The 21,151-nt window shown below is 42.0% G+C and overlaps 1 protein-coding gene across 2 annotated transcripts in view; it reads left to right on the top strand.

Annotated features, from left to right (window-relative positions):
* The window catches only part of ZMYND12 (zinc finger MYND-type containing 12), a 34,484-nt gene extending 15,148 nt beyond the window's left edge, over positions 1–19,336 (top strand). For both annotated transcript variants that reach the window (XM_032247177.1, XM_032247176.1), the window contains 5 exons: positions 9,984–10,153; positions 12,825–12,947; positions 13,997–14,108; positions 16,395–16,540; positions 18,814–19,336. In XM_032247177.1, coding sequence (XP_032103068.1) covers positions 9,984–10,153; positions 12,825–12,947; positions 13,997–14,108; positions 16,395–16,540; positions 18,814–18,936 — 674 coding nt within the window. In that variant the 3' untranslated portion in view covers positions 18,937–19,336. The remainder of the gene's footprint in view (positions 1–9,983; positions 10,154–12,824; positions 12,948–13,996; positions 14,109–16,394; positions 16,541–18,813) is intronic.
* The last annotated feature ends 1,815 nt before the right edge of the window (positions 19,337–21,151 follow it).

Genomic DNA, 21,151 nt, shown 5'->3' with positions numbered 1-21,151 from the left:
ACTTGGCTATGTGGGCTCTGTTTTGCTCCTATATGAAGTTTAAGGTGGTTTTTTCCAGTTCTGTGAAGAGGGTCACAGGTAGCTTGATGGGGGATAGCGTTGAATCTATAAATTACTTTGGGCAGTATGGCCATTTTCACAATATCGATTCTTCCTAACCATGAGCATGGAATGTTTTTCCATCTGTTTGTGTCCTCTCTTATTTCCTTGAGCCAGTGGTTTGTAGTTCTCCTTGAAGAGGTTCTTTACATCCTTTGTTAGTTGTATTCCTAGGTATTTTATTCTTTTTGTAGCAATTGTGAATGGCAGTACGTTCTTGATTTGGCTCTCTTTAAGTCTCTTATTGGTTTATAGAAATGCTTGTGATTTCTGCACATAGATTTTGTATCCTGAGACTTTGCTGAAGTTGCTTATCAGTTTAAGGAGGTTTTGGGCTGAGACGATGGGGTCTTCTAAATATACAATTATGTCATCTGCAGATAGAGACAATTTGACTTCCAAACAGGAGGAACTTTATGAGGGTGCTGTAGTATCCTATGGGAGCTGAGGCTTCATCAGGGACTAGAATTAGAATGCTGTAAGGAACAAACGCAGGCGCCTTTCTTTCTCTCCTGGGCCTTGTCTCCTGTCTCTGCTTCTCTCTGGGTATCTGCTTCATTATTTTCCTTTTCGGCAGACCAGATTTGTCTACCCTATGCTTACTGTAGAAGACAGCTACCCCAAAATGTCAGATGGAGTTTTTCAACTTACATGTTTTATATTTTGTGATAGGCAGTGGAAAATATTAGCTTCTGATTTCCAATTTTGTTGACATGGCTTGAGTGTGGGATCCATCTATATTCCCTGGGATCCGGGTCACATAGTTCAGAAATACAGGAACCCACCCCTATCAATGGGAGAGGCAAATCTGAGAGTATGGAGCAGACTTAGCAGATACCCTAGTGGTGGCTACTATAAAAGGAAAATTAGCATTTTGAGAGGAACTGATATTCTTGAGCATCTACGGTGTTTTAGGCACTGTGCTACCACTTCATACATTTTAATAGCCACCATTAAAAAAAATACTTCATACATTTTGATAGCCACCATTTTTTAAAATACTTTTTTTTTTTTTTTTTTTTTGAGATGGAATCTTGCCCTGTAGCCCAGGCTGGAGTGCAGTGGTGCAATCTTGGCCCACTGCAACCTCTACCTCCCAGGTTCAAGCAATTCTCCTGCCTCAGCCTCCCGAGTAGCTGGGACTACAGGCATGCGCCACCACACCCGGCTAATTTTCATATTTTTAGTAGAGACGAGGTTTCATCATATTGGTCAGGCTGATGTTGAACTCCTGACCTTGTGATCCACCTGCCTTGACCTCCTGAAGTACTGGGATTACAGGTGTGAGCCACCACGCCTGGCTCAAAAAAAACGCTTTTTTAAAAGAAAAACTTTTTTTAAAGTAAAACTGTTGGCCAGGCATGGTGGCTCATGCCTGTAAACTTTGGGAGGCTGAGGCAGGTGGATTACCTGAGGTTAGTAGGCTGACCAACATGGCAAAACCTCGTCTCTACTTAAAATACAAAAATTAGCTGGGTGTGGTGGTAGGTACTTGTAATCCCAACTATTTGGGAGGCTGAGGCAGGAGAATCACTTGAACCCGGGAGGCAGAGCTTGCAGTGAGCCGACATTGCGCCATTCCACTCCAGCGTGGGCGACAGAGCAAGATTCCAGCTAAAAAAAAAAAGTACAACTGTTAAATTAAGTACGCTATAAAGAAACTTTATCACTTGAGCCCTCTGTCCTCTGAGGGTAAATTGCTTACTTGGTTCCCTATCCTTAGAATACTTCAGTGCGTGTGATTCCCGCAAATACTTTCATAATCACAATACAACCTCATCTACTAAGGGGACCCCATTGAGAAGAAGGATCCCCTTAGTAGATGAGACAGATTGTATTGTGGTTATGAAGGAGAATGTCTTCGTGGGAATCACACACGGGGACCCTGTCATCTAAGAAGAGCCCATTCAAGTTTCTTGAATTTTCCCAATAACATCTTTATAGCAAAAGGATACAGTTCAGGATCACACTTTTCATTTTGTTGCCATGTGTTGGCAACAAAACTCTAGAATAGTTTCTCAGCCTTCTCTTGACTTTTATGACCTTGATACTTTTAAAGGTTATAGGTCAATTATTGTGTAAAACATCTTTCAATTTGGGTTTGTCTGATATTTCCTAATGATAAGACTCAGGTTATGGATTTTTGGCAAAAACAGTACAGAGGTGATGCTGTGTTTTCATCCCATTCTATAAATTGGCATATTTTCATTTTTTTCCATTACTGATGATGTTCATTTTAATTACGTTATTAGGATGGTGTCTGCCAAGCTTCCTCCCTATAATGTTACTCTTTCCCCCTTCTGTAATTAATAACTTTAATTTTTATTTCATAGGGAGGTCCTCTGAAACCATATAAATATCCCATTCTTCATCAAATTTTCAATGTATTCATTTAATTATTTATATCAGCATTGACTCTTGGTTTCCTATTTTGTTCAATGGGCTTAAATCCATTACTATCATTAATTTGATGCTCAAACTGTCCCTGATGTGACTAGGGGCAGCTCCCACTCAAGCTGGCTTCTGTATCTCCTAGATACAACCCCATTTGTTCTTTGATCACTTTGTTGCTTGCTGGAACGTACCTCTAAAGATCCCTGATTTCTTTTTTTTTTTTGAGTCGGAGTTTCGCTCTTGTTACCCAGGCTGGAGTGCAATGGCGCAATCTCGGCTCACCGCAACCTCCGCCTCCTGGGTTCAGGCAATTCTCCTGCCCCAGCCTCCTGAGTAGCTGGGATTACAGGCACGTGCCACCATGCCGAGCTAATTTTTTTTTGTATTTTTAGTAGAGACGGGGTTTCACCATTTTGACCAGGATGGTCTCGATCTCTTGACCTCGTGATCCACCCGCCTCGGCCTCCCAAAGTGCTGGGATTACAGGCGTGAGCCACCGCGCCCGGCCCCCTGATTTCTTTTAGTGGAAAGTGAAATTCAGAAGCCAAGAGCCAAGCACTAGATGTACTCAAGCCATTGGGGTTTTACTGCTCCTAGGCCTTCTCAGTGGACAGAGTTAGTGTAAATACAGTAATTTACACTAACTGTAAGTAAGTGTAAATACAGTAGTGGGTGTATATAGACACACATTACATCTGTATTTATTTCTCTATGTATCTTTTTTTTTTTTTAAACCAAGTCTCACTCTTATCACCTAGACTAGAGCACAGTGGCACAATCTGAGCTCGCTGCATCCCCTACCTCCTGGGTTCAAGCAATTCTCCTGCCTCAGCCTCCCAAGTAGTTGGGACTACAGGCATGTGCCACCACACCTGACTAATTTTTGGATTTGTAGTAGATACAGGTTTCACCATGTTGGCCAGACTGATCTCAACTCCTGGCCTCAAGTGATCCACCCACCTCAGCCTCCCAAAGTGCTGGGCCTATATCTATATATCTACATCAATAGCTGTATGACCACAAGTCTAGACTGTTTCATCCAGCTCTAATACAGCACCACAGGGTCCAATCTAATTTGCTCCCATTCCATAATTGCAACTCCCTTTGCTGACTCTTCCACTTTCATTAGTTTATTTATGTATTAATCAGTTCCCCTGTATAAACCAATCCCCCCTCTCTAACTCCATCCTTTCCACCTTACTGATACCTCATCCCCACCTCCATGGGCTCTGACTCCCCATTCCAGGCTGCCTCTGCTGTGTGAATTCCTCTTCACTTGTGTGGGCTCCAACTCTGCATACCAGACTGTTTGCCTGCAGGAATGCCCTGCTCACCCTGCTCAGATCTGATACCACGTTCCAGACTGTCTTTCCTCCAAACTAATGAGAAAAGCACTGGACAAGAAAATACAGCCCAGGTTCTGTTTATCTCTGACACTTAACTACCTATGGGATTTTGGAAAAGTCACCCTTGCCCAAGTCTCATCATCTCTCTTCTAGACCACTGCCTGCTAACTGGTTTTCCTACATCTTCTCTGGCCTCCCTCCGATCTAGTTTGCATAAAAAATGTGACCAAATCACTCCTCTAAATCAAATTTCTAAAGCAACCCGTGAGGCTCTGCTTGTTCTAGCCCTTAGCAGATTCTCTCACCTCAATTCTATCATTTTGTCTCTCTTGAAGTCTTTTCTCCCTCCCTTCCAGTTACATCGACTGGCCTTCTCTCAGTTCCTCAGAAGCACAATGATTTTCTTGTTCTGAAAGGCTTTTCTGTAGCTACTCTCTCCACTTCTCCTCCCCTTCCCTTCACCGAATCAACTCCTAGTCATCTTTCAGGTCTCAGCTCAAGGTTTACTACCCGCTTGTAGTAAAGAGACCCAGACCAGGTCGGGTCTCTCTTTTTTTTTTTAAAACAGAGGCCCAATCTGTTGCTTAGGCTGGAGTGCAGTGGTATGATCTCGGTTCACTACAACCTCTGCCTCCTGGGGTCAAGTGATTGTCCTGCCTCAGCCTCCCGAGTAGCTGGGACTACAGGCATGCACCACCACACCCAGCAAATTTTTGTATTTTTAGTAAGATAGGGTTTCACTATGTTGCCCAGGCTGGTCTTGAATCCCAGACTCCAAATGATCCACCTTCCTTGGCCTCCCAAAGTGCTGGGATTACAGGTGTGAGCCACCACACTCAGCCGGGTCTCTTTTTTAATATACTCATTTAAAGACCTACTCTTTTCTTCTGAGCACTTATTCCATTAATAATTATATTTATTGATGAAATTATTTAATTGTCTCCCTGCTCCAGTAAACTGTAAGCTCAGGGAGAACTGGATCTATGTCTATTCTTACTTGTCACGTATGTTTTCATGCTCAGCCCAGTACTTAGCACAGAGAAGGCACTAAAAAATTAATTTCACAGTACCTGAAACCTAGTGAGCACTGTGTGAGTATGTGTTGAATCTGAGTTCTCTTCACAGGATTCATTTAAGGATGAAATGAATTTGAGTGTAATGACCATGAAAGTGCTTTGAAGTCTGGAAAGTGCTGTGTAAAAGGAAGATTTCACTGTAACTCCACAGCCATTGATTTAAAACCTTGCTAAACTTTTTGGAAGTCTAAAGAAATTGCTTCCCTGTGTACATTTCTTTCCCATCTTAGAGATTCCTTCAGATTGGAATAGAAAGATAACAGATATTCAGCTTTTTTTCTTTCCTTTTTTTTTTTTGTAAATCTTTGAAATGTTAATCAACTAGAAATGACATTTTCAGTAACATTTTGAGGAGGAGCCACCTACTCATCTTCCCCTACTGTTATCAGCACTTTGGAAGCAGGAGAGCCTGGGTTCAAATCTCAGCTCTTTCTTTACTGGCTAGGTGATCGTAGGCACCAAGCTCTTCATCACTCAGAGCTCTCACACACATGGTTCCTTCTCCCTGGGATGCTCTTTCCTCTCTCATACATGACTGGCTTTTGATCAACCTTCAGGTGTCTACTTAAACTGGCCAGGTAGGGTGACTCACACATGTAATTTCAGCACTTTAGGAGGTCGTAATGGGAGGATCTCTTGAGCCCAGGAATTCAAGACCAGCCTAGGCAACCTAGCAAGACCTCATCTATCTTTTTTTTTTTTTTTTTAATTTTTAAAGATGGGGTTTGACCATGATGGCCAAGCTGGCCTTAAACTCCTGACCTCAGGTGATCCACTCACCTTGGCCTCCCAAAGTGCTGGGATTATAGGCGTGAGGCACTGCGCCCAGCCTTAAGACCTCATCTCTTAAAAAAAAAAAAAGAAATTGACTGGGCGCGGTGGCTCATGCCTGTAATTCCAGCACTTTGGGAAGCCGAGGTGGGCAGATCACGAGGTCAAAGATCAAGACCATCCTGGCCAACATGGTGAAACCCTGTCTCTACTAAAAATACAAAAATTAGCTGAGCGGGGTGGCACGTGCCTATAGTCCTAGCTACTCAGGAGGCCGAGGCAGGAGAATTGCTTGAATCCGGGAGGTGGATATTGCAATGAGCTGAGATTGTGCCACTGCACTCCAGCCTAGCAACAGAGCAAGACTCCATCTCAATAAAAAAAATTAGGCAGGCATGGTGGCATGCACCTGTAGTCCTAGCTACTTGGGAGGCTGAGGTGGGAGGATTGCTTAAGCCCAGGAGGTAGAGGCTACAGTGAGCTAGGATTTTGGTCATTGTGTTCTGTTCATTTTCTTCACAGCACTTATGTTTTGTCTATTTATTGTATGTCTACTTCACTTGATTTTAAGCTTCTTGGAGTCAGGGATCATGTGTTAGTGTGCACTGAGCATCATGGATCATGATAGAGACTTAGTCAATTAGGTGAATATATGGTTGGTTGAATGAATTAATGAAGTTGCCTCCTCTTCAAATTCCTCATCTGATAATTAACAGGGCTGTTGGCAGACTTAGACCACAGATGCAAAGGGACTAGCACAGTGTTGAGCAAATAACAAGTATTCAATAAATGCAGATTCCCTTTTCTTCCCCTGAGCACTTCACAGCCACAGCCTTTGACTCAGCTTTGACTGCTGTATTCCATGTTCCTTTACTTTCATTACCAAGTCCTGCAAAATCTTCCCCTGTAATATCTCTCAGATCTGCCGCTAACCCAGTGTAAGCCTGTTGATTCACCCTTCAGACACTGGTCTTTAAGTGGCTGTCATTTCTCAATTCCATATACTGTTAAAATCACCCTAAGGGATAGTGTCATATCCTTTATGTCCCCAACACCTCCAGCTCACCCTGTGCCTCTCCAGGCAGGGACTGTCCATAAGAGGCAGACCTGAACTTATACACCCACTGGTCACAAGCTTAGTTCTGACTGTAATCTCATGGGCTAATAGCAGCCCATTCTTTTCATCTTTCTCTCTCTAGCCTCACAGTTTATTCTCCTTTCGGACTAGATGCTGGTTCAGCTGGGCCTTGGAGTCTTCTTTCTTTGGCATTGCCTCCTTGAGTGAGAACTGGATGGTGAAAATTTTAAATTTCCAGTATTTGTCAATGCTCTGTACCATTTTTTTCCCCATCTAAACAATCTTAGCTAAGAGTCATTTGCTTCTTCAGATTTGGGAGGACTTCAGTCTGAACCTCATATTTTATAGACAAAGCCTAGAGGGAAAATGTGACTTGCCATGTTCATGTAAGCCAGGATCAGGGACTAGGCCTCTTGCTCTTAATCTAGTAGTTTCCCATTTTAGTTTGCACTTTGACCTTCCATCAAGCAAAGTTACTTGCTGTTTCTTGTAGACTGCTTCTTCTTCATCTCTTTTCCTTTAATTCAGTGATGTAGGGTTACAACTGGAATAAAAGCATGCTTACCTACAAACTAGGTCTGACAGGAAGCAAGGACACAGAAGAGCAGAAGGTTAGCTTATGAAGGGTTCATGTCCTTGTCTCCTAATTCTTCATTGGTGCCATTTCTGCTGCAGCACCTGTCACACCAATGCTTCACCCCCAGAGCATGCCTCCTGCCCTGCAGCACGCTGATGCAGTGGCTTTCTATTCATTTCTGACAAATTTCCCTAGGAGCCAAGCAGGTAGGCAGGCCACTGTATATGTAAAGATGATATGTAATAAACAAAAAGCTTTAAGTGTCAAGAGTATCTGAATGTTAGCAATAAAGGTGGACTTCCTTTCTCTTCCACATCTCATTTAGTAACTATGTGCTATCCATTCTACCTCCTGTCTCTTCTGGATCTCCTCCATCTTCATTCACTGTCTTGGTTCAGGCTCTTAAGAGTGCTTGCTTGAACTATTTCAGACATCTTCCAGTGAATCTTCTATCTTTATTCCTCCCCTCTGGTCCCACTTCCACATTCCAGAGGATCTTTCTAAATTTAAATGAGATTTCCTTGTCCTTTTTGAAAATCCTCTAGTTTTTAATCCATAGGCATCAAGTTCCTTGGCATAACTCGCTAAGCCCTCCATGACCTGCCTGCCCCCTGCCTACCACCGTAGCCTCATTTTCTGCCACTTTGTCCTTCACAATTTGTTCTCCAGCATCACAGGCCAATACAGTCAGCCCTCCGTATTTGCAGGTTCTGCATCTGCCATTCAAGCAACCATGGATCAAAATTGTTTTTAAAATAATACAATTATTTAAAATGAAACAAATAAAAACAATACATGATGTTACCTGTGGGCTTAAAAACAAAAAAAGATTAAAAAAATTTAAGGCCGGGTGGCTCAAGCCTGTAATCCCAGCACTTTGGGAGGCCGAGGCGGGTGGATCATGAGGGCAAGAGATCAAGACCATCCTGGTCAACATGGTGAAACCCCGTCTCTATTAAAACTACAAAAAATTAGCTGGGCATGGTGGCGCGTGCCTGTAATCCCAGCTACTCAGGAGGCTGAGGCAGGAGAATTGCCTGAACCCAGGAGGCGGAGGTTGCGGTGAGCCGAGATTGCGCCATTGCACTCCAGCCTGGGTAACAAGAGCGAAACTCCGTCTCAAAAAAAAAAAAACAAAAAAAAAATTTAAATCCAAAAAGACAAAAACAATATAGTAGAACAACTATTTACATAGCATTTACATGTATTAGGTATTGTAAGTAATTTAGAGATGATTTAAAGTATATGAAAGGATGTGCATAGGCTATATGCAAATACTACACTATTTTATGTTAGAGCCTTGAGCATCCTTATATTTAGGTATCTGGTGGGAGTTCTGGAACCAATTCTCTGCAGCTATGACTCTGTATAATTCTTTGAACATAATGTATTTCATATTTCATATTTCCATGACACTGTACATGCTGTTACTTCTGCCTTATCTATCTGGGAAACTTCATTAATCCTCAAAACTCAGCTTAGACTCTGTTTCAGCATCCCTCTCCATCTCATCTGTAGAATTAAACATTTCCTATACTCTCATACTTCCAAAGCCTGTGTTTCTATTGCAGTTATTCTATATTATACATATATTTGTTTTCATGTTGCACTTTGAATCCTCATCATTCAACACAAGGCCTGGCACATAAAGGGTATTAGATATGCATATATATATTTCACAATTGAGATATAATTTGCATATCATAAAATTCACCCTTTTAAAGGACAATTCAGGCCAGACACAGTGTCTCATGCCTATAATCCTAGTGCTTTGGGAGGCCAAGGCGGTGGATCACCTGAGGTCAGGGGTTTTAGACCAGCCTGGCAAACATGGTGAAACACCCCCTCTGTCCTAAAAATATAAAAATTAGCCAGGCGTTGTGGCACATGCCTACAGTCCCAGCTACTTGGGAGGCTGAGGCATGAGAATCACTTGAACCCACGAGGCGGAGGTTGCGATAAGCTAAGATTGCCCCAGTACACTCCAGCCTGGGCAACAGAGTGAGACTCTGTCTCCAAAAAAGAAAAAAAAAAGACAATTCAGTGGGTTTGGCACATTCTGAAGATTGTGTGACAATTACCACAATCTAATTCCACAACATTTTCATCACTCCTAAAAGAAACCCTGTAATTGTCAGCAGTTACTCCCTCTTAGTGCCTCCCTTGCATTGGACCCTCTGTGGGTGCCTGGACACCACTAGTCTACTTTCCATCTCTAAAGATTTGCCTGTACTGGACATTTCATATAAATGGAATCATACAACACGTGGCCTTTGGTGTCTGGCGTCTTTCACTTAGCACAGTGTTTTCAAGGTCCATCCACATTATAGTGGGTATCACTACTTCATTCCTTCTTACGACTGAGCAATATTCCACTTATGGATGTAGAGATGAGATGGAGATGGAGATGCTCCTTTTGTTTATCCACTCATGGCTGATGGACATTTACATTGTTTCTTTTTTTTTTTTTTTTTTTTTTTTACTCTTCAAATAGGCTGCTATGAACATTCCTGTATGAGTTTTTGTGTGTCAATAAATACTTGAGTCAATGAATATGTGAGTGAATGGATAATGACTTATATTTCATCATGTGTTTTTTGGCCAGGATATGAATTGTAACCTTCTTTTCTGCTTTTGGGCAGGTCTGGGCCGAATTATTCAGGCTGAAGAATATCTATTCCAAGCCCAGTGGACAGTCCTCAAATCAACTGACTGTAGTAATGCCACCCACTCTTTACTGCATCGGAACCTGGGACTTCTCTATATAGCCAAGAAAAACTATGAAGAAGCCCGTTATCATCTGGCCAATGATGTAAACAAGCTAAATTATAACACCTGGATATTTCCAAAATCTGCTTAATTTTTTAAAAACTGTGAATTTTTCAAAAACTTTCTGTTTACAACTGATTATTTGGTGGGATGTTGGTAATAACACAATTCTAACGACCTGAGTTCAAGCATTTCTACTTCCTGGCTATTCAACCTTGGCCAGGGCACATATTCCTGAAGTTTCAGTTACCCTGAAGAGTAAAGGGAGGCAAAACAGCATACTTGTTAAGAGAAAGGCTTTGCTTCTCATCCCAGCTCTGTTGTTTCATTAGCTTACATAGTCTTGGAAAATTTGTTTAACCCCTTTCATCACTTGTAAGACAGGAATAATAAAATAGTCTCTGCCTTATTGGGTCATTGCAAAGATTAATAGGACAATATATGTATAGTACTTTGGCTTTTATTTTAAAAATAACATTAATATACTTCAGAGTGTTGATTATTAAATTTAAAAGAGCTAGATGTATAAGAAAGCACTTATCAATGATAAAACTGTATAAAAGTTAGATGGGATGTTGAGGGTAATAACTGAATTGTTCTTTCAAAATTTAAGAGGTTTCTATTAGGATTTCAGTATTGGAAAATATTACCAGAGAAAAGAGCTCTTGGGCATGAAATCTGAGTTAGTGTAGGGTCAGACTGCAGTCTCCATGCAGGTTGGTTCTTTCTTCAGCCTCTCTTCTGGCTTCTGCACCAAGCAGCCCTTCCTCTGGTTGCCTGCCTGTACAATGCCCATAGATTAAATTTTTTGCTGGTTATTCTTTAAATCCCCCTACCCCATATCCATTCTCTGCCCTACTCTATGTCCTGGGAGTCTGACCTCTGTGGACGACACAATCTCTATGGACTCCGTTGCTCTCTGCCTTTGGTTGGGTTTGGAGAGTGGGAGGCATAACAGGGGAGTGGAGACTAGGAAGAGAAAGAGGCTGGGGCACTGATTGTCTATACTGCCTCTCTGCCCTACCCCTGATCTGGCAGGAACAGTGTTCTTCTGTGCCACAGCTCCTGTCAGGCAGCCTTCTTCCATAGTGCTAGCTCTTGCTGGGCCCTGATAACCTTGTTTCCTCCCCTTGTTGTTTCAGGTGTCAGGAAGGTAATAGTTTCTTGCTGTTGGTACCCCCTGGTTTTTTACTAGGTCTTGATTTCACTTGTAGGGCTTTTCCCTAGCCCTTGTTGGTTTCTTAACCCTTCTACATGTCAAATAATAATAATTCCATTAAACTAACTTCAGACAATCTTTTTGAGGGTGCCGTCTGGTTCCACTTGGGCCCCTGACTAACACAATTCTTTTTTTTTTTTGAGACGGAGTCTGGCTGTGTCACCCAGGCTGGAGTGCAATGGTGCGATCTTGGCCCACTGCAACCTCCACCTCCTGGGTTCAAGAGATTCTCCTGCCTTAGCCTCCTGAGTAGCTGGGATTACAGGTGCCCACCACTACACCTGGCTAATTTTTGTATTTTTAGTAGAGATGGGGTTTTACCATGTTAGTCAGGCTGGTCTCAAATTCCTGACCTCAGGTGATCCACCCACCTCAGCCTCCCAAAGTGCTGGGATTACAGGCATGAGCCACCGTGCCCAGTTGATACAATTCCTTGTTTGTGTTTTCTCTATATACTCTACATCCTCCAGTAAATTAAGCAGAGGCACATTCTGTCCTGAGCTAGGCCACAGTTAAGAATTAGTACAAAGAGAATTAGCACAAGCTCAGATTCTTTAGCATAGCTTTAAAAAAACATACACACAACTTTATTGATATATACCATAAAATTTACCCATTTTAAGTGTATAATTAAATTATTTTTAGCAAATTTACAGAGTAGTGTAACCATCAGCACAAACAAGTTTCAGAACATTTGCATTACCCTTGTATCCATTTACAGTCATTTCCCATTCCCATTCCAGCCCCAGGTAACCACTTCCTGTTTCTACAGATTTGCCTTCTCAGGATAGTTCATATAGACAGAATCGTGTGTGGTCCTTGCATCTGACCTCTTTCCCCTAGCATGATTATTTTGAGATTCATCCATGTTGTTGCATATATCAACAGTCCATTCCTCTGTTGCTGATTAGTATTCCACTGTCTGCATATACCATAATTTGTCTATCCATTTATTGGTTGATGGACATTTTGGTTGTTTCTATGTTTTGTGTATTTTAAATAATGTGGATATAAACATTTATGTGCAAATCTTTGTGTGGACATACGTTTCCATTTCTCTTGGGTAGGTACTTAGAAGGGGAAATGCTGGGTCATGTAGCAACTCTATGTTTAACTTTTTTATGAACTACCAAACTGTTTCCACAGAGGCTACACCATTTATATTCCCACTGGCAATGTAGGAGGGTTTCATTTTATCCACATCCTTCCCAACAGTTTTATTTTCTGAATTTGATTCGAGCCATCCTAGTGGATATGCAATGATATCTCATTATGGCTTTGTTTTGCATTTACTAATTACTAACAATGTTAGCATCTGTTCCTGTGCTTATTATTCATTTGAATATCTTTTTGGAGAAATGTCAGTTCGGATCTTTTGCCTTTTTAAAATTAGAATGTTGTAACAGTTTTTCAAATGTGTTCTGGATACAAGTATTTATCAAATACATGATTTGCAAACGGAACTCAAGCACTCTCCTTCTTCTTCCTGCTGTAGATTTATTTTGCCAGTTGTGCATTTGGAACAGAGGACATTAGGACCTCAGGAGGCTACTTCCACCTGGCTAATATATTCTATGACCTTAAAAAGTTGGACCTGGCAGACACATTGTACACCAAGGTGAGCTGGAGAATGTGGGAGCCACATCTTGACTCTTAGGCTTGATATCTTACAACTTGTACTGGACTATTCATGAGAAACCTACCATTCATGAGAAAGAGGCACAGAGAGATGAAGTGGCTTGCCAAAGATTATATAGCCTGATACATGATACACTCTATTTTCTTTCTTCTGTGTCTCCATTACCAAAATAAACTAACCCTTAACATCCATAGGGTGATTAACGAATAATGAAGGATAGGTCAGTAAGAGCCAAACCCCTTCAAATAGACTGTTGTGTGCTCTGTCTTACTCATACAGCAAGCCAATGTGGGCATACCGAAGTGTCCAATAGAGAAGGAGAAGAGGTTTCCAAGGGAAATCTATTGCTACAAGATCCTGTCAAGGGATCCAAGAGCATGAGAGTACTTTAACATGTCCATATTTACCTGTAAAAGATTTAAAACTATTTCCAATATATTGAAATGTCAGTTATCTTCATATAGTAACACCTCACTTAGCAGGCAATCATTTGTGTAATAAATGGGTAATATAGGCTTTCATGCTGACTGTTGACTCATGTTTTAGACCTACCTCTGAGAAAGAGGCATTTTGCTGTAGCTTAAAAGCTTTAGAGTCAGATAGACCTGGGTTTAAATTCTGGCTAGCCACTTAACAGCTATTACCAGAAGTCATGTGTGATCTGAACTTCTCTGAGCCTCAGTTTATTTACATGTAAAATGGGAATAATAAGAATATTACATCAGGATGTTGTGAGGATGTGAAGGTTTCGTGCTGTATGTGCTGCACAAAAGATAACCACTGTTATTAGACCCCACTAGGGCTACCCCAAGATGAGTGGCCACACGCCCTTTGCAGCCCATCACTTGTTACACTTACCTTGGCCAGGCCTGTTTGGGCTCCTAGGGCTCCCTCTGCCTCCAGGCACATAAGAGAGAGAACCTCTAAGTTGTTCAGAAACCCGGCCAAATGCGCTATTCTCCTCACCTGCCTGGTCCAGCGGCTGAGATCTGGCCTGCTTGTCGTATCACCATCTCTTTTCCCAACAGGTCTCTGAGATCTGGGATGCATATTTGAACAATCACTATCAAGTCCTCTCACAGGCTCACACCCAACAAATGGATTTACTGGGCAAATTATTTGAGAATGACACTGGCTTGGGTAAGTAGCAGTTTTCCCTGAAGGCAGAGCGTGACTTCATCTCACCCAGTGCACAGAACTTGTCCCTAAGAGGGAAAGCAGCTGTCCCTGTCATGAAGCAGAGCACTGCCACCTTCCGCATGTTGCTGATGGGGAAAACTGAGACATAGGGATCAAAGAGATTTTACCAGTGTTGGGAAGAATTCAGATCCCTATCATCACACATAGCCATTCAGGGGGTTAATAAGGGGCAGATTTAGAGGAAAAAAAGACTCCATCAAAGCCCCCTGTGATTGCTGCAGAAAATCCATTTTTTATGTTATCCCTCCTTAAAAGATTGGGCAGCTGGGCTGGGCGTGGTGGCTCACACCTGTAATCCCAGCACTTTGGGAGGCCGAGGCAGGCGGATCATGAGGTCAGAAGATGGAGACCATCCTGCCTAACGCCATGAAACCGCATCTCTACTAAAAGTTAGCTGGGTGTGGTGGCATGCACCTGTAATTTTAGCTACTTGGGAGGCTGAGGCAGGAGAATTGCTTGAACCTGGGAAGCAGAGGTTGCAGTGAGCCGAGATCATGCCACTGCACACCAGCCCGGGTGACAGATCGAGACTCCGTCTCAAAAAAAAAAAAAGAAAAAGAAAAAGATTGGGCAGCAGTCTCCAATCTTTTTGGCACCAGGGACCCATTTCATGGAAGACAATTTTTCCATGGACTGGGGGGTGGGGAAGAGATGGTTTCAGGAGAATTCAAATGCATTATACTTATTGTGCCCTATGTTATTCTTATTAATATATTGTAATATATAATAAAACATACCTTGCATTATAATATAGAATCAGCGGGAGCCCTGAGCTTGTTTTCCTGCAACTAGATGGTCCCATCTGGGAGTGATGGGTGACAGTGACAGATCATCTGGCACTGGATTCTCATAAGGAGTGTGCAACCTAGATCCCTCCCATGCGCAGTTTACAACAGGGTTCACACTCCTAAAAGAATCTAATGCTGCCGATGAACTGACAGGAGGTGGAGCTCAGGTGTTAATGCGAGCAGTGGGGACTGGCTGTAAATAGATGAAGCTTTGCTCATCCCCACCACCCCTGCTCACCTCCTGCTGTGCCGCCCAGTTCCTAACAGGCCACAAAACAGTGCTGGGCCATGGCCTGGGGATTGCAGACTCTTGCTCCAGGACATAGAAGCCAAGGTAGACTGTACACAGAAGTTGCATTGCTGATTTCTTCTTGTGCCTTAACTTCATGCTTTACTGAACAGTGAGCTTCTCAGTGGCAGGGCCCAACTGGATTAAACTGTATTCCCTGGTGCAGCAAAGGGCTGAGTGTTAAATAGCACCATATAGCATCATGCCTTCAGAGACAATGAAAAGACATAGAGGATCTTGTTTCTGCTCAAAAGAAACATACTGTGCAGTTGGTGATATAGAACCTATAGGCAATAACAAAAGAATATTCCTATAAGTACAAATTATATTACAAGATGAGTCCCAGAATGAAGACATAAGGACAGCTGGGTGGTGTTGAAGAAGGAAGACTCTAGAGGAGAGGTTTTGAGCTACAGTTTAACAAATTAATAACTTAATTGAATTTTCTCTCATTATGCAAGTAGTTCACATTACAGCAGAACACTTGGAAATCACAGATATCCAAAGATAGCCAAACTTAACATAATGGTGCATATCCTTTTGTCTTTTTTCTTTAAGCTTAGTACTTGTGTAAGTGCTTTTAAGTACCTGTAATAACTTCTCAGTAAATGATGACTAAAGTAGGACCAAAAACTACTGGGGAAAATAGTAAACAGAGGGAAGCATAAAGGCTGTTGCTTACGCATCTTGGGATGCGTAGGCCTGGGGAAGAAGAGTTAAGCTGATGCAACCACAAAAAGTCCCTTCCCCAGTTCTCCTCTCAGCTACAGGACCCAAGGAATTGGACCCAAGGAATCTGCCTGTAACAAATTCTCTGTGTTTGCAAGCCCAAGAGATCTAGAGTTCAGGACTCCAAAAGAGAAAACCTCAGCAACTTTGGGACCTGTGAGAGTGAGCACATTTTCAGGCTACTCTGATAATGACATGCTAAGCAAAGCTGGAAAGTGGTCTGAAACTCCTGCTTCCTTGCTTCCTGCTTTGCACGTGGAGGGAGTCCTCCAGGTAAAGAGCTTGCTGTAATTTGTGCTATTTCCACCAGTGCCCCTGGAAAGGCTTCAGTAGACCAGGCCCTGTAACAGCCGAGTGCTTCTGATGAGGGGAGACTCAATTGCCAAGAGCTGTTTTTCCTTTCTCCCCCTTCCAATGCAGATGAAGCCCAGGAAGCAGAAGCGATTCGCATCCTGACTTCTATCTTGAAAATTCGAGAATCTACTGCTGACAAAGCTCCCCAAAAAACTATCTTTGTTCTGAAAATCCTGGTCATGCTTTACTACCTGATGATGAATTCTTCAAAGGCAAGTCTTCCTAAAAAAGCAACATGTCTAAAATGAAGGTAGAAATTCATCTAGTTGAACTCATCTGTGTTTTGCCCAATTCCAATAGCTTTTGCCCTCAGGGCAAGCCCTCACTCCAAAGAAGTTCAGATGCTCATGACATTTCTCTTGTGTTGAGTCCAGCCTGCATAATGGAAACTGGATTGTCTTCTTCCCCAGGGTTCCCAGGCTTGCATAGTTAAAGGGAGTCTGGGGCAGTGCTAGGAAGCCTGCAGGGCAGGAGGGCTCCGAGGAGCCTGGGAGGGATGAAGCAGCAGCTCTAACTCCACTCAGTGACTGAGTTCCTGTTGCTGTGGCGATTTCGGCAGAAATGCATTGCCATGAAATGATTCAAAAAGTAACTGGTTTTGAGCACTTTTTACATACCAGTCATTGGTCTGAACCCTTTACATAATTATCATACTTAATGCTTAGACACCAACCTTATGAGGTAGGTATTTTATTATCTCTACTTTACAAACAAGGAAACTGAAGCACTGAGAAGGTCAGTTCTTTGCCCAGTATCTTACAGACAGTAAGCATACCTGGCATATCTCAGGTTTATTGATTTATTGGTTGATTCTCTCATTCATTCAAACATTTATTGAACATCTGTCATTTGCAAAGCACTACTCTAGGGACTGGGGATACAGTGGTAATACGTTTCCTATCTCCGTGACACTTGTGTTTTTTGGAGGAGTAGAAATAAACATATATATGTCTAATATAATTTCAGATAATAGAAACTGCTATCCAGAAAACTAGGCCAGGCACAGTGGTGACTTATGCCTGTAATCCCAGAACTTTGGGAGGCTGAGACAGGATAATTGCTTAAGCCTAGGAGTTTAAGACCAGCCTGGGCAACATAATGAGACCCAGTCTCTACTAAAAATAAAAAAAATCAGCCGGGCATGGTGGTATACACCTGTAGTCCCAGCTACTCAGGAGGCTGAGATGAGAGGATTGCTTGAACCCAAGAGGCTGAGGCTGCAGTGAGCCATGCTTGTGCCACTGCACTCACTCCAGCCTGGGTGACAGAGCAAGATCCTGTCTCAAAAATAAATAAATAAATAAATAAAAAGAAAGAAAGAAAAGAAAAGAAAAAGCAGCAGGCAGGGGGAGAGAATAGAGGCTGGTTGGAAGGAGGCCTTTTTGTGTGGATGACATGGGAAAATTTAAGACTCCTTTCCCTCCTCCCTCCCTCTCTTCTTTTCTTTCATCAGCTAACTTTTACTAAGCACCTGCAGTATACCAGGCCTGGAGGAGCTCAAAGTCAGCGGGCTATAATAGAGAATGACAGCGAAGCCCAGAGCACTGTGGGAGCACAGAGGAGGGGCACTAACCCTGTCTGGGATAGGCGTAGGAATGGGTGAGGAATAGGAAAATATTTCCACTGAACTTTCAAATTTACATTGGACAAAACCTCTTTTCTGCAGTGCAATGTCCAATTTTCCACTGTATACTCAAGGAAGTCATTAAGAGGCCTTAGACAAAAGGCATACATCTATACGTCAAGACTGGCAGCTCACTTCCTTCAGGCCTTCACTTGACTCAGCTATTTTTTTTTTCACTGAAGCATTCCCTGGTCTCCCTGTCTAAAACTGTAAACCCCCACTACTACCTCTAATGCTTCCCATCCCCTTTCTTGCTTTATTTTTTCCTTAGCATTTATCCCTATTTAAGATACTATCATGTTTTACTTATTTGTCTTGTTTATTGTCTTTCTCCCCTACTACACTATAAGTTCCATGAGAATAGGACTTTCTGCCTGTACTCACGGTAACTGGAACGTAGTAACCATCAGTAACTATTTATAGGAAGAAAGGGAAGAAGGGAGGAAGAAAAGGGAGCTTCTTTCCAAGTCAAAACTCTGGGCCACATGGCCTCCAGGACCACCCCAGGGTGGTCATTTACTGTGGTACCTGTCACCTCTGTGCCTTCCAGTGATGGCCTGTAGGGCCTGATTAAGGCCCTACAAAGATCTCACTTTGTTAAGAAGGTATACTTAGTTTGTACTTAGTTTGTCAAGTCAGGTGGGGTTTTTTTCTGGTGTCCTGCTGCCCTGCCTAGCAGGGCACCAGAAAAAAACACATGTGGCTAGCTGTAAGGGCATGTGTTTATCAACAAGAACTCAGTGAGTGGTGTGAAAAGGTGATGAGTTCTCTCTCATATTTCTGGAGTTTGGCACAGATGTGGCCTCCCAATGTTATGCCTTCCTGTGGCAACTTCCTGTTGTCACTGCAATTCTATTTCAGGCACAGGAATATGGCATGAGGGCCCTTAATCTCGCCGAAGAACAACAGCTCGATGTCCATGAGCAAAGCACCATTCGAGAGTTATTAAGTCTTATCTCAACTGAAGATCATCCCAATACTTAATGACCCATGAGCTTTGCATCAAGGGTTATTCCAGGAGCTACTGAATGTCTAATAGATTCCAGCCTTGCACAACTGCTTGAGGTACTGTAGATTGCTAAAGATTCCACCCTCTTTCCCTGGGATGGCAAACATAGCTGTTATTTTTTCTTACACAGCATATTGAGGGAATATAAAGTTTTAGGCATAGAAATCAGTAAAAACTATTGTTTGTCATGACCTTTGTACTTGGTTTATCATGACTTTGTATGACTGAGTAATGTGTAGTCAGATCACTAATATGGTATTTGTAATTAAATTATAAATAGTTTGTCATTTTTCCAGAAGTCTCTCAGTGATGCATAGTTCATAGACTTTTGCTAAAGGATGGGTAAAGGAGGGAATAAAGCTATATTGGAGCAAAGTTTCTCTATTCTTAATTCTATGGTGGAATTAACTTAGCATTACTCTGAGGTAGATTGTCATAAAGTACCCATTATAATTCCTAGAGCAATCACTAAGAAAATAACTCCAAAAATAGTTAAAAATCAACAAAGGGATTAAAATGGTATGCTAGGAAATATCCACATAAAGAAAAGAAGGTGGGCTTAAGCTTCATATGGAACCAAAAGAGAGCCCACATAGCCAAGACAATCCTAAGCAAAAAGAACAAAGCTGGAGGCATCACACTACCTGACTTCAAACTATACTACAAGGCTACAGTAATCAAAACAGCATGGTACTGGTACCAAAACAGAGATATAGACCAATGGAATAGAACAGAGGCCTCGAAGGCAACGCCACACGTCTACAACCATCTGATCTTTGATAAACCACACAAAAACAAGCAATGGGGAAAGGATTCCCTGTTTAATAAATGGTGTTGGGATAACTAGCTAGCCATATGCAGAAAACAGAAACTGGACCCCTTCCTGACACCTTACACTAAAATTCACTCCAGATGGATTAAAGACTTAAACATAAGACCTAACACCATAAAAACCCTAGAAGAAAACCCAGGCAAAACCATTCAGGACATAGGCATAGGCAAGGACTTCATGACTAAAACACCGAAAGCATTGGCAACAAAAGCCAAAATAGACCAATGGGATCTAATTAAACTCCACAGCTTCTGTATAGCAGAAGAAACAATTATCAGAGTGAACCAGCAACCAACAGAATGGGAAAAAATTTTTACAATCTACCCATCTGACAAAGGGCTGATATCCAGAATCTACAAAGAACTAAAACAGATTTACAATAAAAAAACAAACAAGCCCATTCAAAAGTAGGGGAAGGACATGAACAGACACTTTACAAAAGAAGACATATATGAGGTCAAGAAACATATGAAAAAATGCTCATCATCACTGGTCATTAGAGAAATGCAAATCAAACTACATTGAGATACCATCTCACACCAGTTAGAATGGTGATCATTAAAAAATCTGGAGATAACAGATGCTGGAGAGGTTGTGGAGAAATAGGAACAGTTTTACACTGTTGGTGGGAGTATAAATTAGTTCAACCATTGTGGAAGACAGTGTGGCAATTTCTCAAGGACTTAGAAATTCCATTTGACCCAGCCATTTCATTATTGAATATATATCCAAAGGATTATTAATCGTTCTATTATAAAGACACGTGCACATGTATGTTCATTGTGGCACTGTTTACAATAGCAAAGACCTGAATCCAACCCAAATGCCCATCAATGACAGACTGGACAAGGAATATGTGGCACATATACACCATGGAATACTATGCAGCCATAAAAAATGATGAGTTTGTGTCCTTTGTATGGATATGGATTCATCTGGAAACCATCATTCTCAGCAAACTGACACAAGAACAGAAAATCAAACACCACATGTTCTCACTCATGGGTGTTGAACAATGAGAACACATGGACACAGGGAGGGCAGCATCACACACTGGGGTCTGTTGTGGGGGAATAGGGGAGAGACAGTGGGGGGTAGGGAGGTTGGGGAGGGATAATGGGAGAAATGCCAGATACAGGTGACGGGGGATGGAGGCAGCAAACCACATTGCCATGTATGTACTTATGCAACAATCCTGCATGATCTGCACATGTACCCCAGAACCTAAAGTGCAATAAAAAATATATATATTGAAAAAAAAAGAATACACGATACTCGGGAAAAAAAAAAAGAAGGTGGGATGAAGGAACAAAAAGGACATGAGACACATAGAAAACAAATAGCAAGATGCAGACATA

This window comes from Sapajus apella, unplaced genomic scaffold, assembly GCF_009761245.1.
Source record: "Sapajus apella isolate SASKATOON/1434 unplaced genomic scaffold, GSC_monkey_1.0 scaffold62, whole genome shotgun sequence".
NCBI lineage: Eukaryota > Metazoa > Chordata > Mammalia > Primates > Cebidae > Sapajus > Sapajus apella.
Note: the sequence above shows the minus strand (reverse complement) of the source record. Positions and strands in the feature narration are given on the sequence as shown.